Source organism: Pocillopora damicornis, chromosome 14 (assembly GCF_964200805.1).
Source record: "Pocillopora damicornis chromosome 14, jaPocDami1.2, whole genome shotgun sequence".
NCBI lineage: Eukaryota > Metazoa > Cnidaria > Anthozoa > Scleractinia > Pocilloporidae > Pocillopora > Pocillopora damicornis.
The window spans coordinates 2,292,501-2,310,000 of record NC_142683.1 but is presented as its reverse complement, the minus strand read 5'-3'; the positions used below and the strand labels follow the sequence as shown (position 1 = coordinate 2,310,000).

At 34.9% G+C, this 17,500-nt stretch overlaps 2 protein-coding genes across 2 annotated transcripts in view; both read left to right on the top strand.

The window, feature by feature from the left end:
* The first annotated feature begins 1,315 nt into the window (after positions 1-1,315).
* On the top strand, positions 1,316-3,843 carry LOC149033954 (uncharacterized). Its single transcript, XM_089192973.1, has 4 exons — positions 1,316-1,872; positions 1,963-2,163; positions 3,150-3,282; positions 3,515-3,843. The coding sequence occupies exons 1-4, from the start codon at positions 1,629-1,631 to the stop codon at positions 3,726-3,728; spliced, it is 792 nt and encodes a 263-aa protein (XP_089049099.1). The 5' UTR covers positions 1,316-1,628; the 3' UTR covers positions 3,729-3,843.
* A 4,515-nt stretch (positions 3,844-8,358) lies between these two features.
* LOC113666801 (polyunsaturated fatty acid 5-lipoxygenase) overlaps positions 8,359-17,500 on the top strand; it is a 21,152-nt gene continuing 12,010 nt past the window's right edge. Inside the window, exons 1-6 of the mRNA XM_089193885.1 lie at positions 8,359-8,422; positions 9,535-9,682; positions 11,000-11,086; positions 12,143-12,221; positions 15,680-15,726; positions 16,394-16,480. Of these exons, the coding sequence (XP_089050011.1) occupies positions 9,621-9,682; positions 11,000-11,086; positions 12,143-12,221; positions 15,680-15,726; positions 16,394-16,480 (362 nt within the window). The 5' untranslated portion in view covers positions 8,359-8,422; positions 9,535-9,620. The remainder of the gene's footprint in view (positions 8,423-9,534; positions 9,683-10,999; positions 11,087-12,142; positions 12,222-15,679; positions 15,727-16,393; positions 16,481-17,500) is intronic.

Genomic DNA, 17,500 nt, shown 5'->3' with positions numbered 1-17,500 from the left:
AAAATCTGCACGTATGTCAGAAATGTTACTAGACCTAAAGAACGCCAGATGAGGGCGAATAAATATGAGAAGATAAATGAATTAATGTCAGATATCAAAATGTCACCAGCTACTGCTGTTGTTTCACACGCCATCAATAGTGCCTTTATTCCTCGGCCGGTTCCTTTCACAGGAAAAAATACCAAAAATCCAATCTCTTTTTTACTTGGTTTTTCCCTGGATTCATCAATATCCATGTTCAGATGAAAGCCAAGTTTGGATTGAACCTGGATTTTTCTTGGATTATTTTGTTCAGTATCGAAAATCAGTGATTTTTCCTGCTCTAGATATTAAAAAACAGGCTTCAACCTGGATTTTTAGAAAACCAAGAGGCTGCACTCTGTTTTATTTATTATCCAGGTTTGGTAAATCAGTTTGGATTACTAAATATCCTGATTGACAAACACCAAATCTGGATAATTTACTTGCCAAAACTGGTTTTTTCCTGAACCCAAACCTGGATAAGAGTAAAAACAACAGTGGAATTTAACAATCCATTTTCTTTGTTATCCAGGTTTGGTAAATCAGTCTGGATTACTAAATATCCTGATTCACAAATGCCAAATCTGGATAATTTACTTGCCAATTATGTTTTTTCCCAAATCCAAACCTGGATAAAAGCAAAACCAACAGTGGAATTTAACAATCCTTTTTCTTTGTTATCCAGGTTTGGTTAATCAGTTTGGATTACTAAATATTCTGATTTACAAACACTAAATCTGGATAATTTACTTGCCAATTATGTTTTTTTCCCAAATCCAAACCTGGATAAGAGTAAAAACAACAGTGGACTTTCACAATCCTTTTCTTTGTTATCCAGGATTGGTAAATCAGTCTGGATTACTAGTATCCTAATTTACAAACACCAAATCTGGATAATTTACTTGCCATGCAGATGGCTTTTTTCCAAACCCAAACCTGGATAATAAGCAAAATCAAGAAATAATGTAACAAACCTTCATTATCCAGATTTGGTAAATTACTCTGGGTTTTTAGAGAATTACATGTATACCAGTTAACATAACCTAAATCTGAATGTGTTTGCCTCTCCTAATTAATCCAAAGTTCTGTTCCACCTTCTTGAAGAATATCCAATAATTAATGGAAACAATAAAGATTACTGAGTGTATAAAATAGATACACCCCACTATAAAATTAAGGTGTGCTGAACAGTGTTTAGGCATCTTTCCAAGCAGTGCCAACCCATTCTCCATCAACAATGGACACAATGCTATTGAAATGGATTGTCTCCTTCCTTTGTGCTACACTTACTGCATTGGAGGCTTCCAAATTCCTCTCAAATTCTAAGTGGGATATTTGGGTTCGGTAATTCACAGGTTTTCCATTGCAGGAACTGCAGCAACAGAGAACATGAACTGTTTTCTTGGCAGAACAAAAGCAGAGAGAGGATAGCTGTCCTTTTCCTCCCTCCGCCATGTTTGCAGCTTGAATTACAAGCCAGACAGCGGTGTCATTCATTAATGACACTTCAGGTGTGTTTACAAGAACTAACATTTGTTTTGAACCAATCAGAGCGAATCACGGCACGGCAAAAATAGCGGGAAATATTACTGCTTGTGCATTGTGTCATGTCGGCTGTTCGGGCGAAGACATATCGTTCTTCTCTAAAGGCAATGGTTTCCTCCCCAGTTTGTGATGAAGAGGAAAATTCTGACCTAGATTCGTCTTGCAGCACATTATCGGTAGATGAGAGCGAGAATAGTCCACCTCAATCTCAAGTGACGCCAGTGATGCTAAAAAGAACTACGAGCACGGGTTTGACTCCGAGCGTGGTGGCCATGGATCAAAGAGAAGATGTCGAAGATCCGAGAGGTAAGTTCCCGCCAAAACAGTTTTGCTTTCTGACTAATCAACTTCTTCTGCCCGGTTCTTAGTTTCTTTTGTTCTTGCTTTTTTTTTCAGACTGGGATGTTCAGCGTGTCAAGGTCTGGGCAAAAGCGCTATTTAATGATGAAGGCATAGCTAGAAAATTCGAGGAAGAAGAAATCGAGGGGCGTACACTGCAGTCTGAACGCATCTTGTCCGATGCATCGATGGACAACCTTGGATTATCAACAATTGGAAAGAAGGACAAATTTGCCACTGCCGTCCAGGATCTTTTCGGTAAATTTATCAAAGTCACAATAATGATAATACAGTCAGTTTTTATTTTTGTGATTTCTTCAAGTTCTGAATAGACCCTTTCACGGTTTCTGGCGCCATCTTTGTTGTGAGCAAAATTTACAGCCAATGTATGGGAAAAGCTAGGAGTTCGAAGCACAATAATTTAAAGAAAATTAACACTCTGCAATTTCTATGAATAACAAGGTAAACGTACCTAGCAAAAGATTTAATGGGTTAAATGTGAAGGACACATACATGCTGGGAAGCGAGAAATCGCATTTCCAGTTTTTCATACAAATGCTCCTAAACTTCTTCGCGCTAACGGCGGCTCAGTTTTCAGACAAATGTATGTAAAAACAAAATCCTTACGTTTTTCCAGCGAGTTTACATTCCTCAAATTTGGTCAGTAAACTCTTTTACCCGGTATCTTGAGTTTGTAATTCAAAAATATTTCGGAATTAGAATTTTCCGTGAATTATTAGACATTAGATTGCTCACTTTTCCCATACATTTATTGTAAATTTTGCTGTGTTTGCCCCCAAACAAGATGGCATCAGAAACCGTGGAAGGGTCTATTTTGCTTATCTGCAAAACAAGGTGACATTTGCAAATATTTTGTGCATATATTGTGTTCCCATAATATATACCAAACTGGTTTAATTAGTTTATAATCTAGAGGTGCTTCCAAAAACTACAGCAAAAAATACTGAGATATACCAAAATGGTTGCTTCTTCTTGCTGATATGCATGCACTTCTTGAGACTGGAGACCAACTTACTTTGAGTGAGATTGCACCGTTACATTTAGTTAACTTTCCAGTGAGTTTAAAACGAAAACTGAACGGTCTCATGCCGTAATTAAATACACAAATTCATAAGTTTTAAAGGCGAGTATAAATTACAAACCTGTACCTTTTCTGCAGGGCAGAAAAGACCTTGTTTCCTAATGTAATGAGAATTACATGACAGTTGGGAATTTTTCTACAGGCAGTGTTGTTAATCACAAGCGAAAAAAACCCAAGCTAGTGTGTGCAGAAAGGTTTGAAGATATCGACAGAATTCTTACAAACAAGGAAAAGCACTCATTGACCTCTTTAGACCGCAGTGTCTACAATACGAAGTAAGTTGGATTAAAACATATTGATGCCCCAGTTGTGTTGTGATTTTCCTTAGGTGACCTACAAACTATTGATTCTCTTTGCTATTAACACATCCATGGAAATGCTGAAAAATGGTTTCATTTGTTGGAGTTAATCTTATTCCCTTTTATAGGTGTTATGCAGAAAGAAAGAAAAAAAGTTCAGTTGTGATAGAATTCTGGATGCCCTCATAATCTCATTTTGCATTCTTAGGAAGAAGAAAATCATTGCTTTTGCTAGGACTGTCTGGCCTGATGATCAACCCACCCCTTGGTTTAGAAACAGTGCAGAAAATTCAAAGAAGCTCCAAGAGATAACGAAGCAGTTGGCTGAAGATGAATCTTACACATTCCCCAGAGCAGGCTTAGGAATAAAAGCCATTGATGAAATTATTAGAAAGTACATGCAAGAGAGAAGGCTGTCTTAAAGTTTTTGAATAGGTCTCCTTCCAATTAAGGTATGACGGAAGAAAAATTGGTGTTTCTGTTCCAAGTGAAATTGTGTACAAACCATCAATGCTAACCCCAATAAAGTATATATCGTCTGAAAGCTATTTTTTAATTTTGTCTTAGTCATATAGACCATAATAAGCAATGTCAACATTTTGTTTGTGATTCTGACGTGCAACATTTGCTTTATTCCTGAGCATGTTTACATGAACACCTAAACTTTAATGTGGAATTTGATCTACACATATTGGTTTAAGAAACAGTGTCTCTGATTTTTCTTTTGATGCTCCATTTTTTAAGAATTTTTAACTTAAAAGAGGAGTTTATAGTGCTTTTTCAATTTTACAAAATAATGGAGCAATAAAAGAAAAATCTGAGACACCGTTTTTTAGACCAATATATGTAGATCAAATTCCACACAAAAGTCTAGGTGTTTCTTGTAAACGTGTTCTTGAATAAACCTAATGTTGTACAACTTCAGAATCGCAAGCAAATGCTAACATTGCTTATTATGGTCTATATTATCAAAACAAAATCCAAAAATACAATCTATACTCAATTATCTTTCAGACGATATACTTTATTGGGGTTAGCATTGATGGTTTACACACAATTTCACTTAGAATGCAAACACCTGAATTTTCCTTCTGTGATACCTTAAGAATGCATTTTGATGTTGAAAGCCAAGGAATGCTGTACAGGTGTGTGATAGGCATGTCCATGTAGTGGCCTTAAGATGAACATGTACAGGTAGCACTGAGCTTATTGGCTGGTTTATTGTATAATTAAATGTTTGACCGTTAAAGGAATACTTGGACTGCATTCTTATACTGGATATTTTTTAGATCACTTGGTAAGTTGATGTATACATCAACTCCTTTTAAACTAATGCTTAATTTCCTGAGGTTTGTTTTGACACAAGGCTTGTGTATTTTTTTGTTTGAACGAGTGTTATGGTTGTGAACTTCTTCATTAGTCCTAAAAATATTTTTCGATGAGATAGGTAATTGATTATTTGAAAATTTTTGCATTAAGATAGCAATAGTGTAATAATTAACTTGATAAAAATTCAGTATCTTCAGATTATTAAAAAATGGTTTTGAGCTGTGATTGTATTCTTTGAAGGTTATTATTCGTACAAGTTTCTTTTGCAGTTTGTATATTTTCTCGAGATGAGCCTGATATGTATTAGCCCATACAACATTGCCATAAAAAATATAGGGGTAGATCAGGGCATAGTAAATTGATTTCAGTAACGATCTAGTTACAAAATGCCGCGCTTTACATAATATACCTGTTAGCCTTGATATTTTGTTTGCAACGAAATTAATGTGTTCTTTCCACTTCAGTTGGTCGTCAACTATTATTCCAAGAAATTTTGTGCTTTTTACTTGAGTAATATAATGATCTTTGATTTTTATATTTAGTTGTTTCGTTTTTTTTTTGCTTGATGATTTAAACAGCATGAAATTTGTTTTTGTAATATTAAGTGATAATTTGTTTAGTTGTAGCCACGTATTGATTTTAATTAGTTCTTCATTCATTTTATCTATCAGCGTGTCTAGATTTTTATGAGACATCAACAAATTTGCATCATCTGCAAAGAGAATGAAGGATAATTTTTTTGAACTATTGCAGATATCATTTATATCAATTAAAAACAGTAGAGGACCTAGAACTGATCCTTGGGGAACTCCACACGTTATTTCTTGTTTCTCTGATATTTCATTGTTGTATCTGACGTACTGATATCTCTGTGTTACATAATACTTAAACCATTCTAATGCAATTCCTCTAATGCCATAGAATTCCAGCTTTTGAAGTAGCAGGCTATGATCAACTGTATCAAAGGCCTTAGACAAATCCAGAAATACCCCGATGGCAAATTCTTTGTTATCTAAAGCAGTCGTTATTTTATTGATCAGGTCAATAAGTGCGAAATTTGTTGAGGGATTTCTCCTGAATCCAAACTGATGTTCACTAAGAAGGCATATTTTGTTTAAGTAATTCAATAATCTTTTGTACATCATTTTTTCTAATATTTTAGAGAAGCAAGGTAATAAAGAAATAGGTCTGTAGTTGTTGAATTCACAACTGTCCCCTGATTTGTATACAGGAATAACAATTGATGTTTTAAAGTCTAAAGGTAGTTTGCCTGTACTGAATGTGAGATTTATAATATGTGATAATGGTTCACTCAATTCTGTTGCTAACTGTTTCACTTCTTTGGGCATGGTGTTATAGTGTCCAAAGCTTTTTGATGGGTCAAGATTTTCTAGTTCTTTCTTAATTTCTCGTTCACAGACAGGTGTCAAAAACATTGAATCCATGTAGTGTCCCTTCAAGTAACTAATGAATGACAAGTTGGTAGCAGTTATTTTCTTTGCAAGGTTAGCTCCGACATTAACAAAATATTCATTGAATCGATTAACAATTTCCTTTCGTCAGTAATACGCTTATTATCTTTTTTAAATTCTGTAGAGCTAACAGTATCCTTCTTTTTTCTACTGACTAATTCATTTACTAATTCCCATGTCTGTTTTATATCACTTTTAGCAGTGTCGAATTTTTGCTCATAATATCTCCTTTTCAGAATATTTTTTAACTTGTTCAGACGATTGCGATAATATTTCTATTTTGCTTTTAACTCTTCATTTTCATTGTTTAAATTTCTAAAAGGTACCCACAGTTGAGGCCGCTTGCGTCCCCTTATGAAACTTTTTAAATTTTTTATTACATAAAACAAATAGATTCCAAGTTGCCGTGCGTCTGTTCAGTAATAGATCACAGAGAATGTCAAAATGTGGTAAGAACATCAGTGACACACTCGGCTGCGCCTCGTGTGCCACTTTTTTGTTCTTACCACATTTTGACATCCTCTGTAATCTATTACTGAATAGACGCACGGCAACTTGGAATCTATTTGCTAAGTATAAGCTGTGGGCGTTGCGTCGTTTTGTGATCTCCCATCCGTGACACATCATAACAAGGCTGCAATGTACTTTTTCATTTATTTCATGCCATGTCGGATCTTGATGAAAGTTAATGTCTGATGACAATAGTTTATTGAAGTGTCACCTTAGGCAAATAATACAGTCAGTTAATGGCTGTTTTAAATTCGTAATATAAAAACCAACGCTCATTTCATGGCATGTCGGATCCTAATGATTTTATATTTTCACTTCGCTGCACAGCAAGTCTGGCGAAACCCAATGAAAAAATCTGGAATGAAACCTTTGAAAAAAAAAAGAAAAAAATTGTATCCACCTTCCTTCATGGTATAGTTACTGGGGTTAAACTAAGAGGCAGTCACACAGTTGATAATTAACTTTCTTAGATGAAAGAAATGACGCCAGTCACAGGAAGTACATTTTTAGTTCAGTTCTTTGTCTGAAAAATTTCCACTTCGCTACTCTTTGACAAAGCGCTGTCTTGGGTGCTCTCAAAATATCAAAGTGTCCTTTCAAGTCCAAAAATAAATCGGAAAAATGTTTTGGGTGAAATGCAATTTACAGAAATAAGTTTGGCGATTTTCCTTCTGTATTTGGCAGTATTTGACATGTAGATTACGTCTGTTATATGAATAAGGCTGGAATACAAATATACCTGACCCTCATATCAACCCAGGCGCCTACTTAATTCATACCTATTATTCTACGCTACATAAAGAGAAAAAAAAAAGCAAATGAAAAAAAACAAAACAAAACAAACTATTCTTTTATATTTTCACTTCGCTGCACAGCAAGTCTGGTAGCACGCAATGAAAAATCTGGAATGATACATTTGAAAACAAAGAACTGGTATCACCTTCCTTCATGGTATACTTATTGGGGCTAAACTAAGGGGCAGTCAGGTAGTTGATAAACTTGTTGCTTAGGTCGATCCAAGAGTTTCAAATAGATATTTTTGATGATATAATAAGCTCAGTTATGCACGCATTCTGATTGGTTCTCACTTATGATCTATTGGAGGACAGACGTATAGATGACGTTATCATTAAAACTTTTTAAAATTTTTTATTATATAAAACAAATAGATTCTAAATTGCCGTGCGTCTGTTCAGCAATAGATCACATAGGACGTCAAAATGCGGTGAGAACATCAGTGACACACTCGACCGCGCCTCGTGTGCCACTTTTTTGTTCTTACCACATTTTGACGTCACTGTGATCTATTCCAGTCGCAGGAAGTACATTTTTAGTTCAGTTCTTTGTCTAAAAAATTTTCACTTCGCTACTCTTTGACAAAGCGCTGTCTTGGGTTCTTTCAAATGTCAAAGTGTCCTTGCAAGTCCAAAAATAAGTCGGAAAAAATGTTTTGGGTGAAATGCAATTTACAGAAATGAGTTTGGCGATTTTTCTTCTGTATTTGGCAGTATTTGACATGTAGATTACGTCTGTTATATGAATAAGGCTGGAATACAAATGTACGTGACTCTCAACCCAGGCGTATACTTAATTCATACCCATTATTCTACGCTACATAAAGAGAAAAAAAAATGAAGACAATAGTTCATTGAAGTGTCACCTTAGGGAAAAAATACAGTCAGTTATTGGCTGTTTTAAATCCGCAATATTCATAAAAAACCAACGCTACCATGTACTTACCACAGTTGTTATTCCACCTCCCAGGGTGTAAACAGCTTCTGGTCAGTTCATAGCTCCGATCGAAGGTGAGTTGGCCCGTTTATTGACTTATAGGAATTGATGTATAAAGTATTTTCATTAATGTTTGTGTTTTGTAAATTGCAACTTTCATGAATCATTTTTTCAGTTATAACTAAATCTACCTGAGTTTATTTTGCTGTAAATAGGTTGATTCATTCGATGCGGTTGTAGATATGACTGGGTGTAGAGGATGTTAAAATTCCACTGACCTTTTTGGCAGCTGAAGTCTAAAATTTCTTGATAACGTATATCTTACGGACAGCCAGTGAGACGCTTTTCCAATGTTTCACAGGGCCTTGACCTTCGAATTCTGCCAAACACAAAAAAAAGCATATGACAGCACATTCAGAAAAATTGAATTTGGGCTATGTTGCGCGTGATGAAATCAAAGTTTAAAACAAAAATATGTACATTTTTTGTAATGTTTTTTTTTCCATAAATTCTTCGCGTGAATTTTCCCCGCTTCATCGCTTGGTTTGAATCGATCGAAGCTGGCAGGTTGCAATTTTAATTTCAATTTGAGTCATTTAAAGGGCTTGTAGAACAGTTGTTTCAATTGCACATTTTTCTTTTTCAATCATCTGTATTTCTTTTCATTTAAAAAGACATAAGAGAACTAAATAGTTTATAAGTAAAAATTCACAAAGTAAGACGAGTCTTTTCAAAATCATTCAATTGCTCCCTGTAACACCACCCTTGGTCGTAGACATTCACAAATGATGCCATGCTTAATAGGCTATTTCCGAGTTGCCTTTTGCCTCCATTTAAAAACGAGTCCAAGTGCGAAACCATTCAAATAAAAATTAATTTGATTTACATGAAAACGGGCATGGGATCGAGTGAAACGTATTATCATTTGAATGGTGCACGTAGACTCGTCTTGAAACAGAGGCAAAAGGCTAACATGGTTTTGCCTTGCTATTTTCCACTTCACTACACACGAATAATAAGCCCCTGCTAATTTAACTTGATGTCGCCATCAGTCCAATATCAACAATTGCCACCTGAGAGCTAAACCAAAATATGAAGCTGCGATTTATAAAGTGGACCGATAGTTCACTATATATAGACATACAGTTTGTATTTGACCTATGAAATTTCTTTGCCTGAAAAATAGGTTCATTGACTGCCAAGAAACAGCAGGCTTCAAGTCCTGAGACAACAAAGGCCACATACAGACAGTGAGCAATTTCAGTGTCAGTTATGAACGCGAATACTTTGGTTGGTATAGCATTCATAGTCGCCTGCTATGGTGCAGTTTCCAGGTAAATTTTCTTTCGAGTAGTCAAAATATTCCTTGTTTTAGTAGAGAGCTTCCAACACGTCATTTTGACAACTAACTCTTCGATTTATAAAACAAGTACTAATTTTTTAATCTTATCAATCTGATCACTTTTTTTGAAATTCTATTAAAATTAATTCTGAAATAGCTATTTGTAAATAAATATATTCAAATTAGAATAACTGCTTGCTTGAAACCATAGGCGCACGGAATTCGAATATAGGGGGCGGAGACCTCATTAAATTAAGATCTTAAGAATAAGGACGCCGACAACAGCGAGCTCGAAAACAAATTTGTAGAAGCCATGGTTAAAAGGAAACTTAAAAGCCCTATTTCGGGGATGCATTGCTCGAGGCCATCAAACCCACATTTACTTGTTTGTGTTGTAACGGCTTTGTTTCTTGGTAGAACTTGCATTGGAATAACAGGATTAACCTACGACAAACGTTCCAGCCCGAGCATGTGAAGAAATTCTGCATGTCTGAGCCCATTTCACACATGTCCGATCTCAACTGCCACGCAGAATTTATTAGCAAAATAGAAACCTTTGTGGTGATTTGCACAGCAAAACGACAAGTGGTAAAATGAGAAGTTAACAAATTGGCAGTCACGAAGCTCGGCACCTTTTCAGTATTATGCATTGTTGAGATTTTTCGTTTATTTTATTTTATTCCTTTCATTTATTTATTGTTTTCATTTCTTTATGTTTCCCACCTCATACGCCACTGCTCAAAATTCATCTTACAATAATTTTGGTACTCTCATTTTTTTTTTTTTTTTTTTATAAGAACGTCTACTTTTGGAGCTGAGGCTGAACTTTCTTTTTTTTGCGATTTGAGGCTGAAAACGTTCTTAAGATGTTCTTAAATTTGCATGATATACAATATTTAATAAATCAATGTAGATGTGACCAGGAAACCTATCAACTACCTTGATACTACTTTGTATCACTTGATGGCATTAATGGTGTGGATTTAAGTTATTTTGGAACAGTTATAAGTAAGAACTGCTGATTATTACAAACCGAGAGATGTGCCTCATGAAGTAAGAAAACCACTGTTAATGTTATACAAAACGTGCCCTTAAGTATTTCGGTGAGCTTCCTTTTTTTGTTATCTTTATTTCATTCTTGTCATTTAATATACAGATGAGCAAAATAATGTTCTTATTCGACCCTCAGCCTGAGGAATGTTGTCAAAACGTTCTTAAAAGTTTGGTTAATCTCAGCCTTTCCGTTCTAATAAAAAAGGCTCTTATAAAAAGAGTATAATACGAGATCTTTTCCATTAATTTTTCCCAGTTTGTCGTCTGGCCAAAGCAATAGGCGTCGCGTGGTCAAGAAAGTACCAATGAAGGACATATCAGATAAAGACTGGATTCAAAAAGTGTAAGTAACATATCAAGCCTGGCGAGGGAAAACGTGAATTTAGTATTACTGAAAACAAGTTCTTAAACACATATGATTCTCAATTACAAGTCGGCAAAACACGTATAAACATAAACAACCAGCGTATACTAGAGAAGAAAATATAAGTATATTTTAATCATCGCGAACAAAAGTGGGCGCAAAACCAAACATAGCGGAAGAAAAATAAACAAAAACAAAATAAGCAAACGCAAATCTTTAGCGTTAGACTCATAAGTTATAACCGTATTCCATGCATCACTGTTAAATGAACATATTAAAGAAAGAATTAGTTAATAATTCTAATTTTACTATATGCATGTCATGATTTTCGTTACGAAGGCATGCCCATTTTGTTTAGAAGGCGCATATGGCACGGACTTTGTTCGTGTAATTATGCGATAATCAAAGCATTTGTTTGGGAAAATGATTCCACACAACAATTCAAAGATTGCAGACTTCTCCAGTCCTCCAAACTCTAATACGGGAGTACATAAGCGACAGAACACAAATTCACGATTTGAACACTTGGCTTGAAAAAGTAAAAAATATTCTCATCACAACCGCTAAACAATGTTCAAAAATTAAATTGACTTAAAACAAAAGCGTTTCAAGTCATCTTCAAATAAGAGATGGTTTGATAGGGAATGTCGCTTTGAAAGACAAGAATTAAGACAATTATCGAACCAAAAGCACAGAGATCCCATGTTATGAACGCGAATATCTCGTTTGGTATAGTATTCATAGTCGCCTGCTATGGTGCAGTTTCAAGGTAAATTTTCTTTCGCGTAGTCAAAATATTCCTTGTTTTTAGTAGGTAGCTTCCAACTAACTCTTCGATTTTTAAGACCAGTACTATTTTTTATGTCATTTAATATACAGATGAGCAAGATATCGTTCTTAATCGACCCTAAGCCTGAGGAATGTTCTCAATACGTTCTTAAAATTTTGGTTAATCTCAGCCTTTCCGTTCTAATAAAAAAGGTTCTTATAAAAAAGAGTATAATGCAAGATCTTTTTCATTAATTTTTTTCCTAGTTTGCCTTCTGGCCAGGAAGATAAGCGTCGCGCGGTCAAGAACGTACCGATGATGAACATATCAGATATAATCAAGGAAGTGAATCAAGAAATAGCTGAATGGTAAGTAACACATCAGGCCTGGCGAGCCACGACGTGAATTTAGTATTACTGAAAACAAGTTTTTTAACTCATATAATTCTCAATTACAAATCGGCAAAACACGTATAAACATAAACAACCAGCGTATACTTGAGAAGAAAATATAAGTCTACTTTAATCATCACAAACAAAGTGGGCGGAAAACCAAACATAGCCAAAGAAAAATAAATTATGCGATAATCAAAGCATTTGTTTGGGAAAATGATTCCACACAATAATTCAAAGATTGCAGACGTTCTCCAGTCCTCCAAACTCTAATACGGGAGTACATAAGCGACAGAACACAAATTCAGGACGTGAACACTTGGCTTGAAAAAGTAAAAAATATTCTCATCACAACTGCTATTTTTGTAATTCTATTAAAACTAATTCTGAAATAGCCATTTGCAATTAGAATAACTGCTTGCTTGAAACCATAGGCGCACGGAATTCGAATATAGGGGGCGGAGACCTCATTAAAACGACAAACGTTCTAGCTCGAGCATGTGAAGAAATTCTGCATGTCTGAGCCCATTTCCTACATGTCCGATCTCAACTGCCACGCAGAATTTACAAGCAAAATAGAAACCTTTGTGGTGATTTGCACAGCAAAACGATAAATGGTAAAATGAGAAGTTATCAAATTGGCAGTCACGAAGCTCGGCACCTTTTCAGTATTATGCATTGTTCAGATTTGTTGTCGATTTTATTTTATTTACTTCATTTATTTATTGTTTTCATTTGTTTCTGTTTCCCGCCTCATACGCCACTGCTCAAAAACTCATCTTACCATAATTTTGATACTCTCATAAACTTCTTTTTTTTTTTTTTTTTTTTTTTTTATAAGAACTTCTCTTTTTGGAGCTGAGGCTGAACGTTCTTTTTTTGCGATTTGAGGCTGAAAATGTTCTTAAGATGTTCTTAAATTTGCATGATATATAGTATTTAATAAATCAATGTGGATGTGACCAGAGAAACCCATCAATACCTTGATAATACTTTGTATCACTTGATGACTTTAATGGTGTGGATTTAAGTTATTTTGGAACAGTTATAAATAAGAACTGCTGATTATTACAAACCGAGAGATGTGCCTCATGAAGTAAGAAAACCACTGTTAATGTTATACAAAACGTGCCCTTAAGTATTTCGGTGAGCTTCCCTTTTTTGTTATCTTTATTTCATGCTTGTCATTTAATATACAGATGAGCAAAATAATGTTCTTATTCGACCCTCAGCCTGGGGAATGTTGTCAATACGTTCCTAAAAGTTTGGTTAATCTCAGCCTTTCCGTTCTAATAAAAAAGGTTCTTATAAAAAAGAGTATAATACAAGATCTTTTTCATTACTTTTTTCCTAGTTTGCCTTCTGATATGTGTAGCGCACTCAAGGAAGTATTAATGAACGTCATATCGGTTAAAGACTTTGAAAGAATCCAAAAAGTGGATAAATGGTAAGTAACACATCAGGCCTGGCGAGGGACGACGTGAATTTAGTATAACTGAAAATAAGTTTTTAAACTCATATAATTCTCAATTACAAATAGGCAAAACACGAATAAAGATAAACAACCAGCGTATACTAGAGAAGAAAATATAAAAATATTTTAATCGTCACAAACAATAGTGAACGGAAAACCAAGCATGGTGAAAGAAAAATAAACAAAAACAAAACAAGCAAACGCGAATTTTTAGCGTTCGACTCATAAGTTATAACTGTATTCCATACATCACTGTTTAATGAACACAAAGAAAGAATTAATCATAATTCTAATTTTACTATGAGCATGTCATGATTCTCGTTACAAAGGCATGCCCATTTTGTCTAGAAGGCGCATAAAGCACGGACTTTGTGCGCGTACTTATGCGATAATCAAAGCATTTGTTTGGGAAAATGATTCCACACAATAATTCAAAGATTGCAGACGTTCTCCAGTCCTCCAAACTAATATGAGAGTATATAAGCGACAGAACACAAATTCAGGACGTGAACACTTGACTTGAAAAAGTAGAAAATATTCTCATCACAACCGCTAAACCATGTTCAAAAATTAAATTGACTTAAAATAAAAGCGTTTCAAAGCATCTTCAAATAAGAAATGGTTTGACAGGGAATGTCACTTTCAAATACAAGAATTAAGAAAATTAACTCTTCGATTTTTAAGGCCAGTTATTTTTTAATCTTATCAATCTTATCACTATTTTTGTAATTCTATTAAAACTAATTCTGAAATAGCTATTTGCAAATAAATATATTCAAATTAGAATAACTGCTTGCTTGAAACCATAGGCGCACGGAATTCGAATATAGGGGGCGGAGACCTCATTAAATTAAGATCTTAAGAATAAGAACGCCGACAACAGCGAGCTCGAAAACAAATTTGTAGAAGCCATGGTTAAAAGGAAACTTAAAAGCCCTATTTCGGGGATGCATTGCTCGAGGCCATCAAACCCACATTTACTTGTTTGTGTTGTAAGGTTAACCTGCGACAAACGTTCCAGCTCGAGCATGTGAAGAAATTCTGCATGTCTGAGCCCATTTCCTACATGTCCGATCTCAACTGCCACGCAGTATTTACAAGCAAAATAGAAACCTTTGCGGTGATTTGCACAGCAAAACGACAAGTGGTAAAATGAGAAGTTAACAAATTGGCAGTCACGAAGCTCGGCACCTTTTCAGTATTATGCATTGTTAAGATTTTTCGTTTATTTTATTTTATTTACTTCATTTATTTATTGTTTTCATTTGTTTCTGTTTCCCGCCTCATACGCCACTGCTCAAAATTCATCTTACCATAATTTTGATACTCTCATACACTCCTTTTTTTTAATTATTTTAAATTTTTTTTTTTTACAAGAACGTCTACTTTTGGAACTGAGACTGAACGTTCTTTTTTTGCTGAAAATGTTCTTAAGATGTTCTTAAATTTGCATGGTATACATTATTTAATAAATCAATGTGGATGTGACCAGAGAAACCTATCAACTACCTTGATAATGCTTTGTATCACTTGATGACTTTAATGGTATGGATTTAAGTTATTTTGGGATAGTTATAAATAAGAACTGCTGATTATTACAAACCGAGAGATGTGCCTCATGAAGTAAGAAAACCACTGTTAATGTTATACAAAACGTACCCTTAAGTATTTCTGTGAGCTTCCTTTTTTTGTCATTTCATTTTATTTTTGCTTGTCATTTAATGTACAGATGAGCAAAATAACGTTCTTATTCGACCCTTAGCCCGAGGAATGTTGTCAATACGTTCTTAAAAGTTTGGTTAATCTCAGCCTTTCCGTTCTAATAAAAAAGGTTCCTATAAAAAAGAGTATAATATAAGATCTTTTTCATTAATTTTTTTCCTAGTTTGTCTTCTACTTTTACTTTTCCTTTGGACACTGGCTGTTTCATGCTCAAGGTCATATTAAATAAAGACTTGGAATTGATTAAAAAAGTAGCTAAATGGTAAGTAACACATCAAGCCTGGCTAGGCACGACGTGAATTTATTTCATTTTATTTACTTTATTTATTTATTGTTTTCATTTCTTTCTGTTTCCCGCCTCGTGCGCCACAGCTCAAATCTCATCTTACCACAATTTTGATACTCTCATACACTCTTTTTTTTTTTTTTTTTATAAGAATGTCTACTTTTGGAGCTTAGGCTGAACGTTCTTTTTTTGCGATTTGAGGCTGAAAATGTTCCTAAGATGTTCTTAAATTTGTATGGTATGCATTATTTAATAAATCAATGTGGATGTGACCAACTACCTTCATAATACTCTGTATCACCTGATGACTTTAATGGTGTGGATTTCAGTTATTTTGGAACAGTTATAAATAAGAACCGCTGATTATTACAAACCGAGAGATGTGCCTCATGAAGTAAGAAAACCACTGTTAATGTTATACAAAACGTGCCCTTGAGTACTTCGGTGAGCTTCCTTTTTTGGTTACCTTGATTTTAATTATGCTTGTCATTTAATATACAGATGAGCAAAATAACGTTCTTAATCGACCCTCAGCCTAAGGAATGTTCTCAATACGTTCTTAATCTCAGCCTTTCCGTTCTAATAAGAAAGTTTCTTATAAAAAAAGAGTATAATACAAGATTTTTTCATTAATTTTTCCTAGTTTGTCGTCTGGCCAAGACGATAAGAACGTACCGATGATGGCTATATCAGTTAAAGACTTGGAAAGGATCCAAAACGTGGATGAATGGTAAGTAACACAGTAAATAATTTTAATTTTACTATGAGCATGTCATGATTTTCGTTATAAAGGCTGGCCCATTTTGTTTATAGGGCACGGACTTTGTTCGTGTAATTATGCGATAATCAAAGCATTTGTTTGGGAAAATGATTCCACACAATAATTCAAAGATTGCAGACGTTCTCCAGTCCTCCAAACTCTAACACGGGAGTACGTAAGCGACAGAACACAAATTCAGGACGTGAACACTTCGCTTGAAAAAGTAGAAAATATTCTCATCACAACCGGTAAACAACGTTCAAAAATTAAATTGACTTAAAACAAAAGCGTTCCAAGGCATCTTCAAATAAGAAATGGTTTGATGGGGAATGTCGCTTTGAAAGACACAAATTAAGAAAATTATCGTAATTTACCAAAAACACAGAGATCCCTTGGATCTCATTTTACGTGAGGAGTACCACGCCGTTCTGACACAATACAAAACATTGCTCCACTCTGAAAAGAACGAATAGTACAATGCCAAAATTCTTCAGTTGGAAGATTCTGCAGAAAATACAGATATGACAAAATGTCTTGAGTCAATGGATGACACTATGAAAGCAAAACATGCTCCTTTAGTCTCGGAAGAAAATTGGCTGTCGTATTTCCAGTCTGTTCATTCCAACCCACCGCCTAATCCCACTCAACAGTTCATTTGTGATGAATTACGGGAACAAGAAGAGCGTAGGTACGTGGAAGAAGTGACCCGTCAAATTACCGTGGTAGTTGTGTTTCAAGCTGTATGGGAAAACTCTTTTGCTCTATCCTATACCAAAGACTTCTAGAGCATGTCGTTTCTCGTAAATTACTTCACAAATCTCAGATTGGCTTTCTACCAATAAAATTGTACAGCAGACCATGTTTTTACACAACGAGAAAGCACTTCATGCTCTTTTCAGTCAACTAGACGATACACGGATTGTAGCAAGCTCAAACCACATCTTGCTCTTAAAATTTTGATGCAATGATCTCCCCGATTCTGACTTACAA